Source organism: Siphateles boraxobius, unplaced genomic scaffold (assembly GCF_051911475.1).
Source record: "Siphateles boraxobius isolate OS27281-9 unplaced genomic scaffold, OSU_SipBor_1 48, whole genome shotgun sequence".
Classification (NCBI taxonomy): domain Eukaryota; kingdom Metazoa; phylum Chordata; class Actinopteri; order Cypriniformes; family Leuciscidae; genus Siphateles; species Siphateles boraxobius.
In genome coordinates, this window is record NW_027509119.1 from 14,298,858 (window position 1) to 14,319,045 (window position 20,188).

General features: G+C 42.9%; 1 protein-coding gene across 2 annotated transcripts in view; it reads right to left on the reverse strand.

The window, feature by feature from the left end:
- casq1b (calsequestrin 1b) overlaps positions 1–20,188 on the reverse strand; it is an 85,073-nt gene that overhangs the window by 23,366 nt on the left and 41,519 nt on the right. The window contains exon 2 of one of the 2 annotated variants that reach the window (XM_077202058.1): positions 7,835–7,867. The exons of the other annotated variant lie outside the window; for it this stretch is intronic. Within the exon in view, the coding sequence (XP_077058173.1) occupies positions 7,835–7,867 (33 nt within the window). The remainder of the gene's footprint in view (positions 1–7,834; positions 7,868–20,188) is intronic. 2 annotated transcript variants of the gene reach the window in all.

Here is a 20,188-nt window from a genome sequence, read left to right on the forward strand (position 1 = left end):
CAAAAAAGGATTCACGCCGGATGGCGTAGCAGGCACGGATGGCTTAAGGTGGCGAAGACGGCCAGCTTCTTCAGGCACTTTCCTCTGCTTGCTGGTCGCTAGATTCGACGGATAATTTTTGGCTTCAATATCTCGAGCAAAGATGACTCTACCCGTAGAGTAAGCTAGCTTACGCAATACGAGAGAACCTCTCGTAAGAGAACAGATATCCAAAAGGGTGCAAACAATACTAAACTGCATGCATGGCAAAAACAACCAGACAATGAACTGAATGAACTAAGAAACTTAAATACTCCAGGATAATGAACTCAAATACATGTGTGCTAATTAATCAAAAAACTAAAGCTACGTTCAGACTGTCAGTTCAAATATTATTTTTGTGCATATCTGATTGAAATCTAATCAGATTTAGCAAGTGTGAATGACAAAAAAAGAATCACATGAAATGCAAAATCTTATTCAAATTGCATTTCTGGATTGCAAATCCGTTTCAGTCTGACTGCTCTGATCGGATTTCTCGTGGTTTTTGTGACTTTCTCACGAGGGCGCCTGCTGGAATCGGAAGTACAATGGTCACAGGTTAAGTCGAGGGGGCGAGCAGCCAAGGCGGACCCGACTGGTCGACGAGCCAAAGTGGAGCTGAGGGCTCGAAGGGATAAGGCAGAGCCAGGGAATCGCCACAACACTGAACAGATTCTGGGTGAGGAAACAGGCTTGGTGTTGGACTGAACCAGTGGCGACAAAGACAACTTTATGCTGGACAGGAATAGTGGCGACGAAGACAACTCTGTGTTGAATGGGACTAGTGGTGACGAAGATAACTCAGAGAAAGATGGGCCCACCAGAGGCAGAAGAGGTTTGTGAGCGGGAATCGATCAGCCACTCCCACTGACACAGATGTTATGGCCAGCCCATGGAAACTCCCCATTGGGGCAACGTCAATGGAAGCGATATCCATATCTTTTGGGTCTGGTATTTTGTCACGCTGTGGTGGATGTAGTAATCGCATGATGCAGAAGAATCCAAACAAACACTACTTTATTAATCCACAAAGAAACATACATGAGAACTAACACAACCACAAAACCATAAATGATACTGGACAATAAAACAAATAAAACTGAGGGCTAAATACACAGGGGAGTAAACAAGGTAAAACAGAAAAGGTGCAGGGACTATTTAATTACTAGGGTGACTAATAATGATCAGGAACACAGGCAAAATGAGAACAGGGAAAGATGGGCAGGGACCAGCGGGGATGGGAGTCTCAAGGGGTGCTTCTCGATACTCAAATTAATGCTTTCCTCATTCCTCCGTCCTCTAGGAAAAAAAACCCCAGAAACCGATCAAACTCAGCCATCTTGAAGGGCATCTCAATTCTCCATTTGCACCCCAAGGAAGTGTGCACACTTCCCTTGCATCATAAGGGGGTGGTGCTAAGATGCAAGGAAAGGAAACGAGCAAGGACCAACTAGAAATAAGAAGTACCCGAAATATCCTCTTCCATTTCCTCCAAATATTCAGAGGCCAGCTGCAGCTCACTCTCAGCGACGAGAGTGTGGGTTGGGCTTTCCTCCATGCACGCGTGCTCCACAAGCAGTCCCACAGCAATGTATCTGGCAAGATATCTCACACTTCGTGTGAGCCATGGCTGGCTGGGCTCTGGGTCTGGAGTGGGGCTGGTGACATATGTCCCTCCTTGGGACAGATGTTGAAAGCTGATACATTGCTCACCAGCACCCACTCCACAAATGCAAATCTCTTTGGGGACTAACACCAGGCAGGTGCTCCTTGGATTGCTCGCTAAGGCTAGTATATTAACCAGATCTAAATAGTCCTTGGTGTGGTTCTCTAATTATTGCTCATTCTGCTCTAGGCTGAGTTGGACGGCGGGTAAGTCCATAGTAAAGGAAGAGGGAAAGGAAAAGGACGCAGCAAAAAATCCTTTCTGTTATAGGTCCAGTTTTCTGTCACGTTTTAAGTCCAGTGAAGATGAAGATAGATCAAAATAGCAGCATGGTTCATTAAATAAAGCAAAATGGATATCTAACAGGATGCAAACACAACCAAATAGTTAGAACAAGGTACAGAAACCTCACTCCAGACCTGGATTGACAGAACTCAAAACGGTGGCATTTATTGAATGGTGCTATATAGATAAAACATATTATTATTATTACTTATTTTGATGTGTTGACTTACATATTAAAGCACATTTAAAGCATGTGATTATAATGTTAACTTTAGTGTGTTATTCAGTATTACATTTAAAGTTGATATATTTTAAAGGGTTAGTTCAATCAAAACGTCTCAGGTTATGCATGTAACCATGGTTCCCTGAAAAGGGGAATGAGACGCTGCGTTCCCAGGAGGGAGCAATGGGAAATGCCTCCGGCATGGCCGGTGTCTGAAGCATGAGTCTAAACACGCCCCTAAGGTGCACACCAGCAATGAGATCATAGACCGGAGCTTTTCAAGAACGGAGGCCTCACAAGTGTGACTCTAAAGAGAGGAAGCCTAACTACGTTCATATTCAGGCCAGCTTCCAAGGAGGCTCACAGAGAGCCTAACGCTCTGAAGATATGTTCTAGACAGCCCTGAAGAGTGAAGGCCTCAGACAAGAGGCCTAGCAAACGCTCCAACCTAAGGGCAGTACTGAGAAAGCTCAGAAAGAGCTATAAACTCAGTCTAACTGGCTCCGAAAAAGTGGAGGCCTCAATACAACAACTATTGAAATGAAAGGAGGCCTGGCAACACTCTACAGGTCAGTAGGTCAGTAGCTAAGGAGGCTCCTAGAGAGCCTAACAATCTAGCATACTACCCTATCCCCTAGCTGAGCTCTAGAAACGGAGGCCTCAGTATGACGACTCTCTAAATCGAGAGGAGACTTAACAATGCCCCATGGCCGGGACATCTTGCAAGGAGGCTCACATAGAGCCTACAATCTGCAATTGCTATCCTAGCGATGCTCTAGGGAGCAGAGGCCTCAATAAGATAACCTCCTTGGCTCACAAAAAAACCTAAGCCCCCCCCCCCCCCCCCCCCTCTCTCTCTCTCGCTCTCTCGAAGGGAGCCTAACAACTTGACAATACTGCCTACTAAAAAGCACGGGCCTCAAAAGACGATTCTCATAACGAGAAGAAGCCTATCAATGCTCCAGACCTAAGAGACAGATAAGGAGGCTTATCTGAAACCGCATCCTGTGGAGGCTCTGTGGAGCGTAATCAATTCGATCCGAATGCAGGTGAAGCCCAAAGAGCGGAGGCCAAAATATCTTTCTATAGCGAGTGGAGGCCCATGGTCCAAAAGGCAGTGGACAAGGAGGCTCAAAAGCCTGACAACTCAGCATTACTGCATGGTGGAGCTCTGCGGACGATGGCCCCCACATGACAACTCTCTAAAGCGAGAGGAGGCCTAGCAACATCCTACACTCAGAACAGCTTACGAAGGAATACTTGATAAACCTTTCTAAGCGGAGCTCTAGGAAGCGGATGCCCAAAAATACATCTATTAAATAAACAGTCAGGGAGGCTCCCAGAGAGAATAACTACCTGACAGAACTATCAGAACATTAGCTCTGATAAAGTGAAAACCTGAGCAAAAACACTACTCATAGTGAGAGGGCATAACAAGTTCCATAGAAAGCAGTAACTATGGAGGCTCACTGAGAGCCTACTACTTAGTAAACTGTCCAATGTCAGACAACGCATTCACAACCAGCCTCTAATGCCAGACCATCAGTAAGGCAGATGTTGGAATAAAAACATTCTGCCAGAAACATAATAGGTCCAGCTTCAGGGTCAGATGTAAAACTGTGTCAGAGTCCCACCTGACCTCAGTCAGGAGATGGAAGGGAGAGCTTTCTGGTCTCGCCTCCAGCCCTCAGACTGGGACGGGCCAGCCCTCTTTGTGGCTTGAGGAGTAGACCTGGACTAGCGTGGTATAAAGGTCTTAAAAGTTGCGGAGCGCCCCTCCGCCTCCCAAAACTTCCTGACCACTGTCTCAACAGAATCTCGGAAGGCGAAACTGGTGCATTGAGGAGGATTTTCTTTGTTCTCTCCGATGTCGGACCGGTTTACCCAGAGATGTCTCTCCATAGCTACCATGAATCGACCAATCACGGCGGCAGTCTGTTTGGTGCACAGAGAGCCAAATCTTCAAGGGGAGCCCCTGGCCCTGGTCCAGGTCCTTCAGCAGTTCATCCTGGTAGGCTTGCAGCACAGCTATTGTGTGCAAAGCCGCCCCAGCCTGACCTGCTGCCGCATATACTCGGCCATTCAGGCGCGATGTAACACTCAGTGGCTTAGTTGGCAGAAATGTCATCTTCAATGTGGATGCCTCACCTACCGAGAGATAGCTGGCCAGCGTCTCTTCAATCGGAGGCATCGACACATAACCAAATTCCTGCTCAGGCATAGTTTGCCTGTGCATGATGGATGCAAGCAGAATATGGCTTTCCCAAGGTCTCCGCCCCTCAGTGTAAAGATCTGGGAGAAAGAGAAGACTCGTTTGAGCTGGGTGATTAAATCCCAACAGGAAGCGTTCATCAAGGCCGCTGCGAGGGAGCTCACACTTCTCATGCTTCTCTGGCAGATCTAAACTTTCTGTGGTGCGAGAAATTGATGTCCAACATCTCGTCATATGTGGGGCAGGTGGGCTGTGAGTGCTGGGCTCATCTCGCTGCTGGATCAGATGATGTGAGGGACAACACATCATCATCCTGCAGCTCGCTCTCGCCGGCTAGCTCCACTTGCGAGCCCCACGATTTCAGTCTCTTAATCACCTCAGCTGCAGTGGGTCCTGAACCACGAGGTAGAGATAGCTGTCCTGATTCCCTCGAGAAAAGCGACAAATGAGAGTGAAGCATCCTCATGGAAAAGAGCTCACAATGCACGCATACAGCACCCACAAGGACTGAGTGTGCACTCTCCTCGCCCAGGCACAAAATGCACATATCATGTGTGTCATCAGGTGTCAGGAAACACTGACACTGATGAACACACTTCCTGAAATTCATAGTGCTATTGCTGGCTATAGTTTGCCTATTTAGACACACGTCTCCTGAAGACAAAAAAGAGGATGACGTATTGCAGGTGCTCTTTTATACTCACGCTTGCACCAATGGTGATTCAATGTCATGTTCATTGTCATGTTTAGACTCATGCTCGTAGCGGCCTCTAGGGGATGCAGTGAGAGTTCCCCTTTGAAAGGGAAATGAAAATTGTGTTGTTTCACCCTCTTGTCGTTCCACACCCATAAGACCTTTGTTCATATTCGGAACACAAATGAAGATATTTTTGATAAAATCCAAGAGCTTTCTATCCCTCCATTGGGAGCAGTGCAACATACACATTCAATGTCGGGAATGATAGGAAAGACATCATTAATGCAATCCATGTGACTCCAGGGGTTTAACCTCAATTTTATTAAGTGACGCGAGTGCTTTGTTTGCAAAAAAAAAAAAATATATATATATATATATATATATATAAATATATAAATATATAAATATATGAAAATATTGACCTGCAATCCAGTAGCGGGTGCACCATGAGGCTTATGTGTTGTGTTGACTTAAAGGGGACATATCATGCTTTTAAATCGTTCCTTTTTACATATAAATCATACATGTGTTCTATATAAAGCAGAACTGCAATACTTGGGTCTGAATTCCTCATTATTATAGCTCCACAGGTCCCTTTTCTACCCCTTTTCTGATGTGCGTCTGAGAGCAACTCGTTTTGGTGCGGTCTCTTTAAATGCAAATGAGACACTTCAGACCCCGCCCCCTCTCCAGGTTGCAGAGGTGACACTCGTTTCCACTCCACCCCGTTTGGCCATTTTTGTAGTTTGATAGCAGAGATACGATTATCTAGCGGCACAGAAACTTTTTATTCACACGTTATTAACAAAATGTCCACAACGGAAGACTTGTCCATCAAGCCTTACATGTTCGAGCCAGAGCCGGACCCGGAGCGAGATGAAAACGAAGACGACGAACCTGCAGAACAACGTCTTCATATGGATGTATCGTAATGGTATGTTACTGTATTTACAGTAACTTCTCCATCCATGCCCACTACTGCATGTTTTATAATGACTATTTGACACCCAAAAAACAAAATATAAGTTATATTATAAACAATTAAAGAAAAGCACTAAAGTAATAGTGAACTTTTTGTGTTAATTTATTGTCTAAAGTTTTGACTAAGGCCTAATTTTACCACTAAAAATCTGTATTGATAATATGCTACATTTAGAAAATCATCAGAAAACACAGCAGCTAAATTACCATTGTCATGATGAAACTCAACTACATTAATACTGCTACAGACGTGTACTTAAAAAAAAAAGAAAGAAAGACAAAGGTACTGCTAAACCATGACCATCGTGTGTTTTAAGAAAGTAAAGTACTTTATTTTTAATAACGTTATTTACAGCTTACCGAAGTAATCTGTTCGTCGTCTCCAAAGATAGAAGGAATTGACCACTCAATCAGACGAAGTCTATCGGCAAATCCTTCTTTATTCTGGCGGAGGTTGCTGATCAAGTACGGTAGTTATCCTTGAAGTGATTTGCGCACACAAAAATGACTTTACCCACAGATGTGGGTACATTTCCATGAAAAATAAAACTCAACCAGGCACTTCGAAGAGGTTCTGATGCTGGGAGACGGTGTAATGAAGCATGTGGGTTACTACATCCAAAAACCGAACATTTTGACTTACCCTCTCGCAACTTCTGCATCCTTGAGCTTGGACTACAAAATCGCAGCGAGAAATAAAAATGGCGGATTGCTGGAAGTGTTGGGACGGGAGTCGACGTCCTTATTTGGCAGTTCTGCTGCAAATACTGTGACGTAATTGTTAAAAAAAACGTCATAGAGAATAGAAAAATCAGAACAAGTTGCAAAATATGACCAAAACAGAAAATAAAGATATCAACGAAGCACCTGAAGAGACTCATTTCAACTTGTCTGTACTTATAAACACTCCAAATATACAACAAAATGCATTTACGGGCTAAAAAAGTGGATTTAGCATGATATGTCCCCTTTAAAATCGGAAGTTGTTCTGTGAACATGCTTTGGATAATATTATTTTGTAAATATAGAGGTATATTATCTTTTTTGTGCAAACAAAGCACTTGCGTCACTTCATAAGATTGAGGTTTAAACCACTGGAGTGACATGGATTACTTTAATGATGTCTTTCCTATCGTTCTGGACCTTGGATGTTTAAGTTTCGTTGCTCCCAATGGAGGGACTGAAAACTCTCGGATTTCATCAAAAATATCTTAATATGTCTTCCGAAGATGAAAACAATAAATCAGCACACAAATGTCAAAGTCACAGCACTCACAACAAGACACTTGAGCTTCATTCTGCCACATTTTTGCTACATCAGAGTTTGTCCTCATCTTCCTGAATAAAATCAACAAGGCTGTGTTTAACGCAGCTCATGATGTAGAGGTTGGGACGTGGTGACAAGCTAGAGAGTGAGTGGCACATTCAAAAACAGATAAATAAGTGGAATGATGTGTTAATGGCAGCAGCAGGTCACTTCTGTGCCTCACAGGAAGTTCTATCCTGTAAAAACTCACTCCGACATCTCTCACCGGCCACATCCAACACGTCTGAAAGAGCATCATTTGTTCTTTCCATGGTTCTTACAAACCGTTCATATCTGTCATAAAACACCTTTAGAGTGGCTCTAGTGAGGGGGGAAGGATGCTATTCAGATATTTTGGATGAAGCTTTAGTGATAAGCCAGACTTGAGAAACACAGAGAGAGAGAACAGAACAAAACACAATCATTTGAGGGCTTGAACATACCTGGTAAGTCAAGGCGGCAGGGCTTGTTAGCAACTGCAGAGAAAGGTCAGGTGACTTTAGATTTGAGCATAAAACAACTAACAGAGCATAAAATAAACCATCCTTGCTCTTAGTCACAGTTAAAGATTTAAAAACTAATTTATTTTAGAACTGAGGGAAATTGCTTTGAACAAGCCTCTATGGTCTCCTGCACTTTTGTTCTGTTATTTTGTCTCAGCATGTCAACAGATGTTCAGAAACCAATTCAAACAAACAACCCAGGCTCACTGGAAATATGTGACTGCTAAAACGTATAGGCCTACCTATACACACATTTCACTGCAGTTTGCAGCTGAAATAGACACAAGTGGCAGTAAAAAAAACAACCAATTGTATTTATTTTCACACAAAATTATGATTACAGGTACAGATTATCGATAAATACATTTTAGCTAGGTTCCTTGCACAATATGACATCAAAATACTCGTAATAGTGCATGGTTTGTTAACACATTTTTTTCAATGTTTGCACCACACAATCAATTCCATATGCGCACTTTACTCACACAATGATTACACACAGTACTCATAAAAGAGTAGGCAAAAAGAAGATGACCACTACTTCCGGTGAGATTCTGAAGTGCGCATCCGATGGACACTTTACTATCCCATGAGGTTGTAGGAGAGGATTTGTGAATGGCGGTGAAGCACACAGCTGGTAGGACACATGACAGTGACAACAATACTTTTTTCAAAAAAAAATATTTTTTAGGGCTCGCAAAGTAAGCACTTATTCAGAATAAGCGAAGTTAATTCCCTTAACACATTCTATTGACTATAAGTGACGTTGCACCTACATCTACTAACTCACATTAGAGTGTTAGTCGAATATTAGTAGACTGATAGGGATACACTGTAAAAAATGATCGTGATTTTAACGGTAAAAGACAATATACGGTAAATAACTAATATATATATAATGGTACATTTACTGTAATTTTACTGTAAAGTACCGTTAAATTTACAGTTTTTGGAAGTGAAAAAGAACAAGTCATTGTATAATTTACAATGAAAAAATGTAAACTGACATTCCCACAATTCCCTGCGTGACACTTCACGGTTAATGTATTTTTTTTTAAATAACTGTTTCTTCATAATTTTCTTAATTTTTTTCTAATCAGTTATGTACATTAGGGTTTGTTTTATGTTACATATAATGTTGTTAAATTAATGCTTATTGCATTTTTTAAATTTCAACATGTTACCATGATGGTGTTTAATGTTTGTGTGAATGACACTGTGCAGCTTCTATATATTAGTATTAACTTTCATGTGGAAGAGCTGCTTATGATGAGCTTTGATTGATTATTTGACTCTCATTACTGCTGTGATTGATGGCTGTCAGTGTATTACAATGGATCAAAACAGATATTAATACTTCAAAAGATTATGTCAGATAATGAAATAGGGTTATTGTTGTAAAATTATATACGGTTAAAAGTCTGTAAAACCTAAAATGTTGCTACCGTATTTTTAACAGGAAAACTCTGTTAACCACAGCCGCCAGTTTTTTCCCATAAATTGAATGGATTTTTTTTTACAGTGTAGGGTTAGAATAAGTTGACATACTTGCAAAGTTACTTATAGTCAGTAGAATGTCTGTTGGAGGACCATCACAATAAAGAGTTAGCAAATATTAAGCAGACAGTCTACTAATACTCTAATGGGAGTTAGTCGACATGTAGTTGCAAAGTTACTTCAACAGAATGTTCAAAAGGGACCATCAAAATAAATGCCCCGTTTACACGAAGGGAAATTTTGGCCTCTCATTTACATGAAAACCCAGTTTTTATCACAGAAAACGATTATTTCTAAAATCTCCAGCCAAAGTGGAAATTTCTGATAACGCTGGTATTGTGGTGCCGTGTCAACTGGGAGAAATGGGGTTTTAGGTTCTCAAACGTCACATTATGCGCCAGAAAATGCGTAACGTCATGTGAGCGCCCAGTTTGGCATAATTATGATGGCGCTCGACGACGTATTTATGCGCGTTGATGTAAATGACAACTTTTTTGAAAACGATTTTGTGTGAACGATGTTATTGTTGAAAATGGAGGGGGGTATTAGTTTCTCTAAATACCCGGCTATGTGTAAATCTGGCCAAAGTGTTACCAAAATAAAGTACCTACTCAAGAGAGTGTATGATTTCAGATGCAGCCAAGGTGGATAAGCCCCCATCTGCAATGGAGAGAAAAATGATATCGCTTATACCCTTTCTTGTGGACATGTCACATGAAAAGTGCAGTGAAATATGTACGCAGAAAGCACCAAATTGTTCAATGTTCACAAATAGAGAATGCATTTTTTTTATATATATTTTAAAGGTATTAAAGGAAAAATAAAATAGGAAAACCATTAAACAATTCTATTGGATCCTGATAACTATCTTGCTTCATAAAATAAATGTTTTGCTGTACTTTTAGCACCAGATTGTTGATGTGAAGTATGCTTATTTGTGAGAATATGACAGCTGAAATGACTCAGCTATGATTCATATCTGACAGCATGTGCTCAGACAGAGAAAGAATCTTATAAAACGAGAAAAAAGAAAAAGAAAAAAAAAACATTTACTTTACCCTTAGGTTGTGTTCGGATAATTTTGACCCGGAGAGGATTTTCCCGTACCCGAAAATGCTTGTTAAAGCCTCAGTCTTTTTTTGGTTAAAAATTATACAAAATAAATTTGAGCAAGAACATAACCAGCCAGTGTTCAAAACGATTTGCTTGCCTTAGCTCAATTCAAAACAGTGAGCTTGTAATCATTTTTTTTTATTCCAGTGGTACTGCTGGATTTCCACCGGAAATTCGAGCATGTCTTTGCATCATTACGTCACATCTGTACACATAACGAAGTTCCCTTTTGAGGGGGCGCTCCCTAAGCGTGCGAGACTAAAGCGGGCCAGACTAAACATCAGCTTCCCGCACGAGAGACAGGAAGCGCTTAGTAAAAGCAAGCTAGACGAGCGCTTCCTTCAGCATCGGTCACAACCTCAGCACCGGGGTTTACCATTTTTCCCGGATCTGCATAAAGATATATCTAGATCTTGGGAAAAACCTCACTCATCTCGCGTCTTTAATCCCGCTGTTGTGGATTATAGCAATGTGTTAGGAGCGAGAGATTTGGTGTATGGGAGGATGCCGCATATGGAAAACTCTCTGGCTGGTTAATTCTCTCCTGAAGCGGCATCAACCCTGAAAGCCCTGGTGTTACCCAGCAAACCATGCAGGGACACCTCTGCATTGGTAGGCAGGGCATATATGGTGGCAGGTCGAGCTGGTTCATGTCTGCACTCAATGGGGATTTTGCAGGCATACCAGGCCGACCTTCTAAAAGATTTGGATGAGGGCGATGGACCAACACCTGAGGATATTGCAGAGTTACGCGAAGCCACAGATTTATCTCTCCGGGCTACTAAGGAGACGGCCCGTGCCATCGGCCGCTCCATGTCAGCTCTGGTAGCTACGGAGAGACATCTGTGGCTGAATTTCTCCCGTATAAAGGACAAAGACAAGGCCTTTCTCCTGGATGCACCGCTCTCGCCTTCTGGCCTGTTTGGTGACGCAGTTAATACTGCCGTCGACAGGTTCCAGGAGGCCAAAAAGCAATCCGCGGCGTTCCAGCAGTTCCTCACTCGCCGCTCTAGATCCAAATCTAATAAGGCTGCACCGAGCGGTCAGCCCCAGCCGTCAACAAGCTCCTCGTACCGCCAGGTACAAAAGGAGAGTGTTGCCTCTAGAGCCCCTTCCTTTGGGGGCTTGGCAACAGAGGAAGTTCTCTCGCTCGAAGTCCTCTGACCAGAAGGGCGACCTGAGAGCCGTCATTCAGGCTAAGAGGGTTTCAGGGAAATGGTCCTAGCCCAAGCAGTAGGCCATCTAAAGGCTGTCCCCCCGCGGCAGAGCAACCAAGGTTGTTCTCCCAGCGGAGCCCTCAAAGAAACGATTTGGGGTTCCCCCGTCCCAGCTCGCTTCGGGCCATATCAGTTTCCACCGAACGCACACCATGTCGTTCGTCCCGAATGCTTGCAAACAACTATGGTCACAAAATCAGTCTCAACGAATTCGTCGTCGAAATCTGTCGTTCTCTGCTTCAGGGAGTCGAGAGCAGTGCTCGAAAAATACCCGAGGCCAGACTCGAGAGGCTGGTTCCCTTAGTAGATTTTGGGTGGGGTGGGGTGGGGTGGTACAGACTGCAGTAGTTCCAGAGTAAGTAATGGAAGAAGGGTAATGGAACAAGAAGTACACTCGCTGCTGGTCAAAGAGGCCAAAGAATGTGTTCCTCCTCCAGACAGGGAGTTCGGATTTTACAGCCGGTACTTTATAGTTCCAAAAAAGGATGGAGGGTTGAGGCCGATTTTGGATCTGAGGCACTTGAATCGTTCTCTGAGGAGGTTCAGGTTCAAGATGCTCACTATCCCCATCATCGTGAATCAAATCAGGTCCGAGGACTGTTTTGTCACGATAGATCTAAAAGACGCATACTTCCATGTCTCCATCCTTCCATGTCACAGGAGGTTCCTAAGGTACGCTTTCGGGGGGGGGGGGGGGGGGGACGTACCAATATCGGGTTCTTCCGTTCGGCCTAGCTCTCTCCCCGCGCATGGATGCAGCTCTGGCCCCACTGAGGCTCCAGGGCATCCGTATACTGAATTTTATCGACGACTGACTCATATTGGCTCAGTCTCGAGAAATGGCAGTTCGGCATCGAGATGTCGTCCTTAGTCATATTCAGAGCTTGGGGTTGAGACTCAACATGAAGAAAAACGTGTTGGTGCCCACCCAGAGAACTACGTTCCTGAACGTGGTATGGGACTCGACTACGATGAGGGCACACATGTCTCCCGCGCGTATCGAGTCCATCCTGGCCATGGTGTCCAGGATGAAGCTAGGCCACGCCATTACTGTAAAGCAATTTCAAAGATTGCTGGGCCACATGGAAGCTGCGTCCAACATAATACCCTTGGGCCTCCTGCACATGAGGCCCCTGCAGTGGTGGCTGAAAGCCAAGGGGTTCTCCCCAAGGGGAAATCCCTTACGTACAATCAGAGTTACGCCCAGATGCCTTTGTTCTCTATCAATTCGGAATAAACCTTGGTTTCTGTCCCAAGGTCCAGCGTTGGGAGCGTCATGTTGTCGGAAAACCTTTTCGACAGACGCCTCCCTCACTGGTTGGGGCGTGGTCATGGACTGCCGCCTTGCCAGGGGTCTGTGGCAGGACCATCATCGCTCTTGGCATATAAATTGCCTAGAGATGTTGGCTGTGTTCAGAGCTCTGAGGAGCTTCCTCCCAGACACCAAAGGCTACCATCTCTTGATACGGTCAATCAATACGTCGGTGGTCGCTTATCTGAATCGACAGGGGGGACTCAGGTCGCGCCCTCTATGCAGACTGGCGCATCAGATCCTCCTCTGGTCCCAAGGGAAACTGTTGTCCCTCAGAGCAATGTATGTCCCAGGGGTTCAGAATCAGTGAGCAGACATCCTGTCGAGGCAGGGGCTGAGCCCGGGGAATGGAGACTTTTTCCTAGATCTAGTGAAGTCGATATGGGAGAGATGCGGCCAAGTGGAAGTGGATCTTTTCGCGTCCCAATGTCCACTGTGGTTTTCTCTCACACATCCAGCCCCATTGGGGTTGGATGCCATGGTACAGGTGTGGCCAAGGCTGTGCCTGTACGCATTTCCCCCGATCGCTCTGCTACCGGGAGTTCTGGAGAGGGTCCGTTGAGATGGAGTCAGTCTACTTCTAGTAGCCCCATGTTGGCCGGCCCGAGTATGGTTCTCAGACATTATAGCACTCCTGATAGGCCCGCCATGGCAGATTACTCTTAGGAGTGATCTACTATCTCAGGCAGAAAGCACGATATTCCACCCTAGCCCAGAGCTGTGGAAGCTGAGGGTCTGGCCCCTGAGGGGGTTCAGTACTTAGATGCCGGCCTCTCAGCCGGAGTGGTCGAGAGTTTACTTAGTTCTAGAGCTCCTTCCACTAGAAGATTGTATGGCCTAAAGTGGAATGTGTTTTCCACGTGGTATAGAAAACATGAGTTGGACCCAGTTAACTGCCCAGTGGCTTCAGTTCTAGAGTTCCTTCAAGATCGCATTTCTGCTGGCCTCTACCCATCCACACTTAAGGTGTACCTGGCTGCTACTCCGGCTTTCCATGCACCACTAAGTGATGGGCCTCCAGGGAGGCACCAACTGGTCATACATTTTCTTCGTGGTACACGGAGGATGAGACCGACGACCAGGTCCAGAGTTCCAACCTGGGACCTGGCGGTGGTTCTTGAAGGGTTATCCCTGGCCCCCTTCGAACAACTTCAGTCGGCATCAGCTAAGGACCTGATGCTTAAGATGACTTTTCTCCTAGCCATTACCTCACTTAAGAGGGTGGGAGATCTCCAGGCCCTGGCAATATCGCCAGCTTGCACGGAGTTTGCCCCGGGAGGAGTCAAAGCCATCTTGCATCCGAGACCTGGCTATGTGCCCAAGGTGCCTTCCAGTATGGCACGGTCTACGGTCTTGCAAGCATTTCATCCTCCAACCTTATGTGTCAGCAGAAGAAGAGAGGCCCCATGTGTTCTGTCCTGTCAGTGCACTAAGTATTTACCTTGAGAGGTCCTTTTCTTGGAGGAGGTCGGACCAACTGTTGGTGTGTTTTGGGTCACCTAAGAAGGGGCTACCTGCATCCAAACAAACAATTAGCAATTGGATTGTACAAGCTATTGCCTCGGCCTTCCAGGTGCCCAATCTGCCTTCACCTTTGGCCGTGAGGGCTAATTCCACTGGCATAGTGGCATAGTGGGCATTCATTCCCCAAAGAGTCCTTTCTAACGACGCAGTTCGAGGTCCCTCGAAAGGGAACGTCTCAGGTTACGTCTGTAACCCTTGTTCCCTACGAAGGGAACGAGACACCTCGTCGCTTTGCCACGCCCCTTCATGCCTGGGAGCCAGGCTTGGGCACAATTCAGAATTGAATTAAGAATGACTCCTGAATTCCAATTCAATTCTTGAATTTGAATTGATGTCAAAAACAGGATCTAGAATTACAATTCGAATTTGAATTAAAGGAAGCAAAATTGCAATTCAAAACAAATTCTAAGAAAATAATATAAATATTTTAAGTGAAGTGTTTAACAATGAAGCTTTACAGTATTATGTCAGATATGATTGCATTACATATTCTATAAATGATATTACTTTGAACTACTTGTACAGATTACATTAACAGGAAATATTTTCCCCCAGCAATGAATGTTAAAAGTTCTAGTCACAGAACAAATAATTAAGTTTGATTTATTGTACTTGTAATTTTGTGGAACATGATAGAACATGACTCCATTTCCCAGAATTAATTTAGTAAATCTTTAGGAAAAAAAAAACAATTTGAGGTGGAAAATCACACATCACACAACAATAGTGAACAGTTTTTGAACAAAAAATATATTTTTCAAAGCCTTTGCTTGACATACATGTGTAATTGTTAAATAAAATGTGTAAAGAACAATGAAAAATTTAACTTTATTTACAAATAGTCCCAGGCGTTTTTCTTAGGAAGGTTTAGAATTTTCTAAGCAATGCTTTCTCCTCGTCACTCTCCAGTAATTTTCCAGAGCTTGTTCCACCGTAAATCGTTTACTGCTTGCCATCATAAAAGTGCTAAAACAATAAATAATGCTATAATTGTGTATATATAAATATATTATAATTGTTCTGTCTCTCTCTCATATCTCTGTGCGCTCTCGCTCCGTAAAGCCTTGTTTATACTCGACGGCGCGTCCGTTCGCTTTCTGTAGTCTCTGCCACTCAACGCTGTTTGCGTAATAGTATATCACCCCTTGCAAGGCTACAGAGTCCTCCGATTTGCTAGAATACGTCATGGTAACCTTCCTCTGATTGGGTAAGAAAAATATTCCTCCATCGGCAATTTTTCCATTGGTTGTTGCTCGTGAATCTGCCAAACAACATCGATTTCATTGGCCTTTGACGTAGTAGTATTGCGCAACAAGGAAGTGTGTATACAAGCCGGGTAAGTTTGTTATCACTGTTTTCAGCGGAATCTGAGGAAGACGGCAAAAAAGACGGCACCTCTCTGTCATTAATAGTTTTTAAGATAATTACACATTTGTAAAAGTATGCCATTTTGGGCGGTACCGCCCAATCCGTCCCCAGAGGGTTAAAAGGAAATTGCTTTACATTGATAAAGTAATCCAAATAAAGTAATCCAAACCACATTTATAATGGGTAACTTATAACAGTAAGCAATTACATTTCCAAAGTAACCTTCCTAACGGTGAATGTATGTGAGATTCAACACATTCTTTCTGTTGTGTGACTGTGTTGAATTTCTTTGAATTGCCATGAATTTAATTCCACTTCTTGTCATTCCAATTCAAATTCAAATCCAAATTCAACTTCCTATGGGGCGGAGTCAATTCAATTCAAATTCCAATTCATGAATTGAATGGAGGCCAATTCTGAAATTCTGAATTTTGCACAAGCCTGCTGGGAGCGGCTTGCTTCATCACGAAGCTAACTTATGTGACGGTGTCTCGGCTAGTAGGCTATATTGTGAGTGAGGATGTTGGAGGTGGAGATTTATAGCCTTTTCTCACAGCACTTGATATAATTAAACGTATTAATTTGATGGCAGATCCAGAAAGGTTCAAACGACAATCACCAGTGAATACTGGAGATTCACCCGTTGTAAAATGCAAAAGACTTTGGACTTCGGCTACAGAAAAAAAGAGACTGCAACCAGGCCCATGCGAAAACAGGGATAAATATCAGAAGGGCATTAAATATAGTCACGCAATGCTGATGTTGTTAACATGAACAATTTGAGAACAAAGAATAATTTGCACGGTTTGACGTGATATAAGCGATCATTAGATTTAATCTGCGCGGTTTACTGGAATGCTTTTTTCCCCTTAGTTGGTCAGAACAAAAGTGGATGTTACTTGTTTAGATGTACGGAAGCCCTGAACCGCAACATAAAAATAAAAAAAAGGTTTTTTTTTTTTGCATTTTGAGAATAAAGTCATTGACCTGAATAAAGACCTGAATAAAGTTGAAATATTTCGAGATTAAAGTCGATTAAAGTTTCGAGAATAAAGTTTGAGAATACAGTCTCCTAAAGATGTTCTTATTTATTTCTTTGTAAAAAAAAAAAGTCGAACTGCTTCTGAAAACTATACTAGTTAGAGTATAGCTATCTAAATATTAGCTTTTTACTTTTATCTGGGCTTTCAACAAAATTAAATTCTACAGGTACTAATCTAACAAGGCATTACCATTTGTTTGAAGAACACCTATAGACAAGCGCGAAGACTCCGCTAGAGTAGATACCACAGTACAGACCAACGCTACTTTTGCGTCATCGAAGGGTAACACCCCTTTTTGGGGGAAAACAAACGGATTCCTCTGAGAACAGAACTTGCTCTAGATCTGCAAAGTTTCTTGATTGCAAAAAGGGCACAACATACACACTCTCTTTGCCGGACTATTCAGACATCTTCCACTATCTTGTGGAATCACCAAGTAAGTAGTCCATTTTTTTGTCCTTAACACACTCACAGTATGACAAACTAGACGATGAGGCCGTGAGGGATGTTCCATTGTGGTCGTTTGTATTTTGGTGAAGAATTTTTTTTTCTGACGGATATTTTCTTCATCTTCCGAGAATTCAACACCGGTAAGTACACTATTATCTCAGACCATGCCTCTGTTCATTCAAGATAGCTTGTGAAATGATTAAAGATGTTAACCAAACCTAATGTGATGGGAAAAGATGAGATGCCAGGAAAGATTAGGCTATAATAGTTTTTGCGTTTACTTGCATAACTTTTGTGTTGATATAGGCTGTATATTTCCTCCCAGCTCTTTATTTCACTCTCCAAAGTTTCTCTGGGGAAATTTTTCGTAGAAATTTTATGACCGAATAAAACTTTCTCGGGCAATTCAAAAGTTTTGAAAGTGAACGCAGAATCGAGATATAATTTGTTAGGATCATATAGACCAACGCTACATATTTCGCCGTACACTGTAAACCTTTTTACAACTTTCAAAGTCCTAGCACTTTCTAGACACAAGCAGAAACCAGCCAAGTCGACTTTAGTCCTAGCCTGCCACTATTTCAACAGTAAAATCAGTCAACAGCCAAGGAAGCGTGCCTAGTGAGAGCAGCTTCGTCTTTCTAACTAGTATAGCTATCTTAGTCGTCAACAAAACTATGTCAATAGCTTAAATCAAGTTAAATATGATCCAAGTGACATGGCCTCATCGTCTAGTAGTTTGTCATACTGTGAGTGTGTTAATGACAAAAAAAATAGGCTACTTACTTGGTGATTCCATGAGATAGTGGTAGATGTCTGAATAGTCCATATTTTGCCACTGCGTGGGGTCATTAATCCAGTTTTCGACCATTTCAAAGGGACACCTCTGTAACCCCGTATCCAGTAGCTTCTTTAAATACCGCTCACGGTCCTCGGCCGGCAAAGAGAGTGTGTATGTTTGAGCCATTTTTGCTATCAAGAAACTTTGCAGATCTAGAGCGAGTTCTGTTCTCAGAGGAATCCATGTTTTCCCCCAAAAAGGGGCGTTACCCTTCGATGACGCAAAAGTAGCGTTGGTCTATAATGGTCCAAACTTTATGTGACACGTTGACTCTCACACTCACACTCAGACAAAACTCAGACTTTATTCTCGAAATAGTTACTTTATCGTACCTCGAGGCACAACCCATGTAAAGTTGATAATTCCGTGAATAACTGCAATTGCAGATTTCCAACAGATATGGCAACAAAGAGAAAAAACTATAGACTGCAGCGTTAATGTTAATGGATTGGACTTTACTCCAATGAGTCTAACAACTTCCCAAAAATGATTTTATACTTTTTGTAATTCTTTGTGTGGTTTCTTCCACATTGTGACAAAAATTGCTTGCCTTGCTTTTAAGTTTCCGCTAGAAAAAAATGGTGTCGGTCAAAGTGACCGGCAGAGGTTTCATTTTACGGACATTTTGATGATATGCGGATCAAATATCGCCTCTTAATTAGTCGGGTTGAGGAAAACTGGAGGCAAAATGACATAATCAGGTTGTATAGAATGCAACATGTTTGCAGTGGTGGCTGGTGATAATGATTTTTTGGGGTGCGGGGCGAAAATAAATTTCAGATAGCTTTTTGAGGTCTCTTACCTCCGTTATTGTCCACAAAACTTCAGTGCCGACACGTTTCTTATGACAAGCGTGGGTGAAGCTCCGGGTGAAGCTCGTCCTCTGTCACTGCTGGCTGCTGCCGGATTTGTAAATCGGGTTGGTCCGATCTGAGATCCTTTATCCTTTTTTTTTTTTTTTTCAGCGAACACCTTGTGAAAGGGTTTTTTTTTAAATCAATGACGGGTTAAATTTGCTTTAACTGCTGCCATTATCTCTACGAAAGTGATCAGCCTAGCAAGGTTTTGTCGAAGTCGCCTGCGCACTCGCAGTAGTAACCCGAGAGCGTAAAGTTGAATGACAGGTGACGAGAACCAATCAGATTGGATAAAATAACATGTATCAAATTCTGATTCGCCAGGGACGGCGGCGCCCCAGCGCCCTCTATTGACGAGCAGCCACTAGCCTAACTTTCAAATAGACGGAAAAAACATGAACGTCCGGTGGTGCTGGAGCTGTCTGGCTCTGGACATCCGAGGCTTCAGGCGTTCCTGATTCACCATTGTCGGTGAATGGTGTGTCGTGTCGGACGTGTCGGATTCTGCAGTCGAGCGCAGTTGCTCTCAATCAACTGTGCTGATCAAAAGCACGATGGGAAACGACTTACTGACGGCACAGCTTAATGCTGATTGGTTTAAACAATCATGATGTATTGTTCTCTTTATCATGTTTTATGTATACATTGTGTGTGGATATTCCCAATCTCTCTGACAGTGCAATCTCTATGGGTTTTTTGCAATGTAATTTTTATATAAAAAATAAAAAAAACGGTAGCACGCTAACCGTCTAGTGCACGTTTCCCATAAACGTCACGCCCCGTACCTTTACCGGTAGTTTGCTATGGTAGTTTGTGCTTTGGTGTATTATAAACAATGGCGTAAACCAATCGGACCCGGGGAAACGTTAGTGAAGATGATCGAGCAGAACCTGTTCAAGAACTGCTGTTAAATGACGTTTCAGAAAGGTTTGTTTTTTGTTGTTCTCTCATTACTTTTTAGATACGCTGTTATTTAATTGTACTAATTATTATAGAATTACAAAAAATAAGCTTCATAAACAAGAATTTCATATAATTGTTCTAACAAATTATACTACAGTCCTCAAAGGGA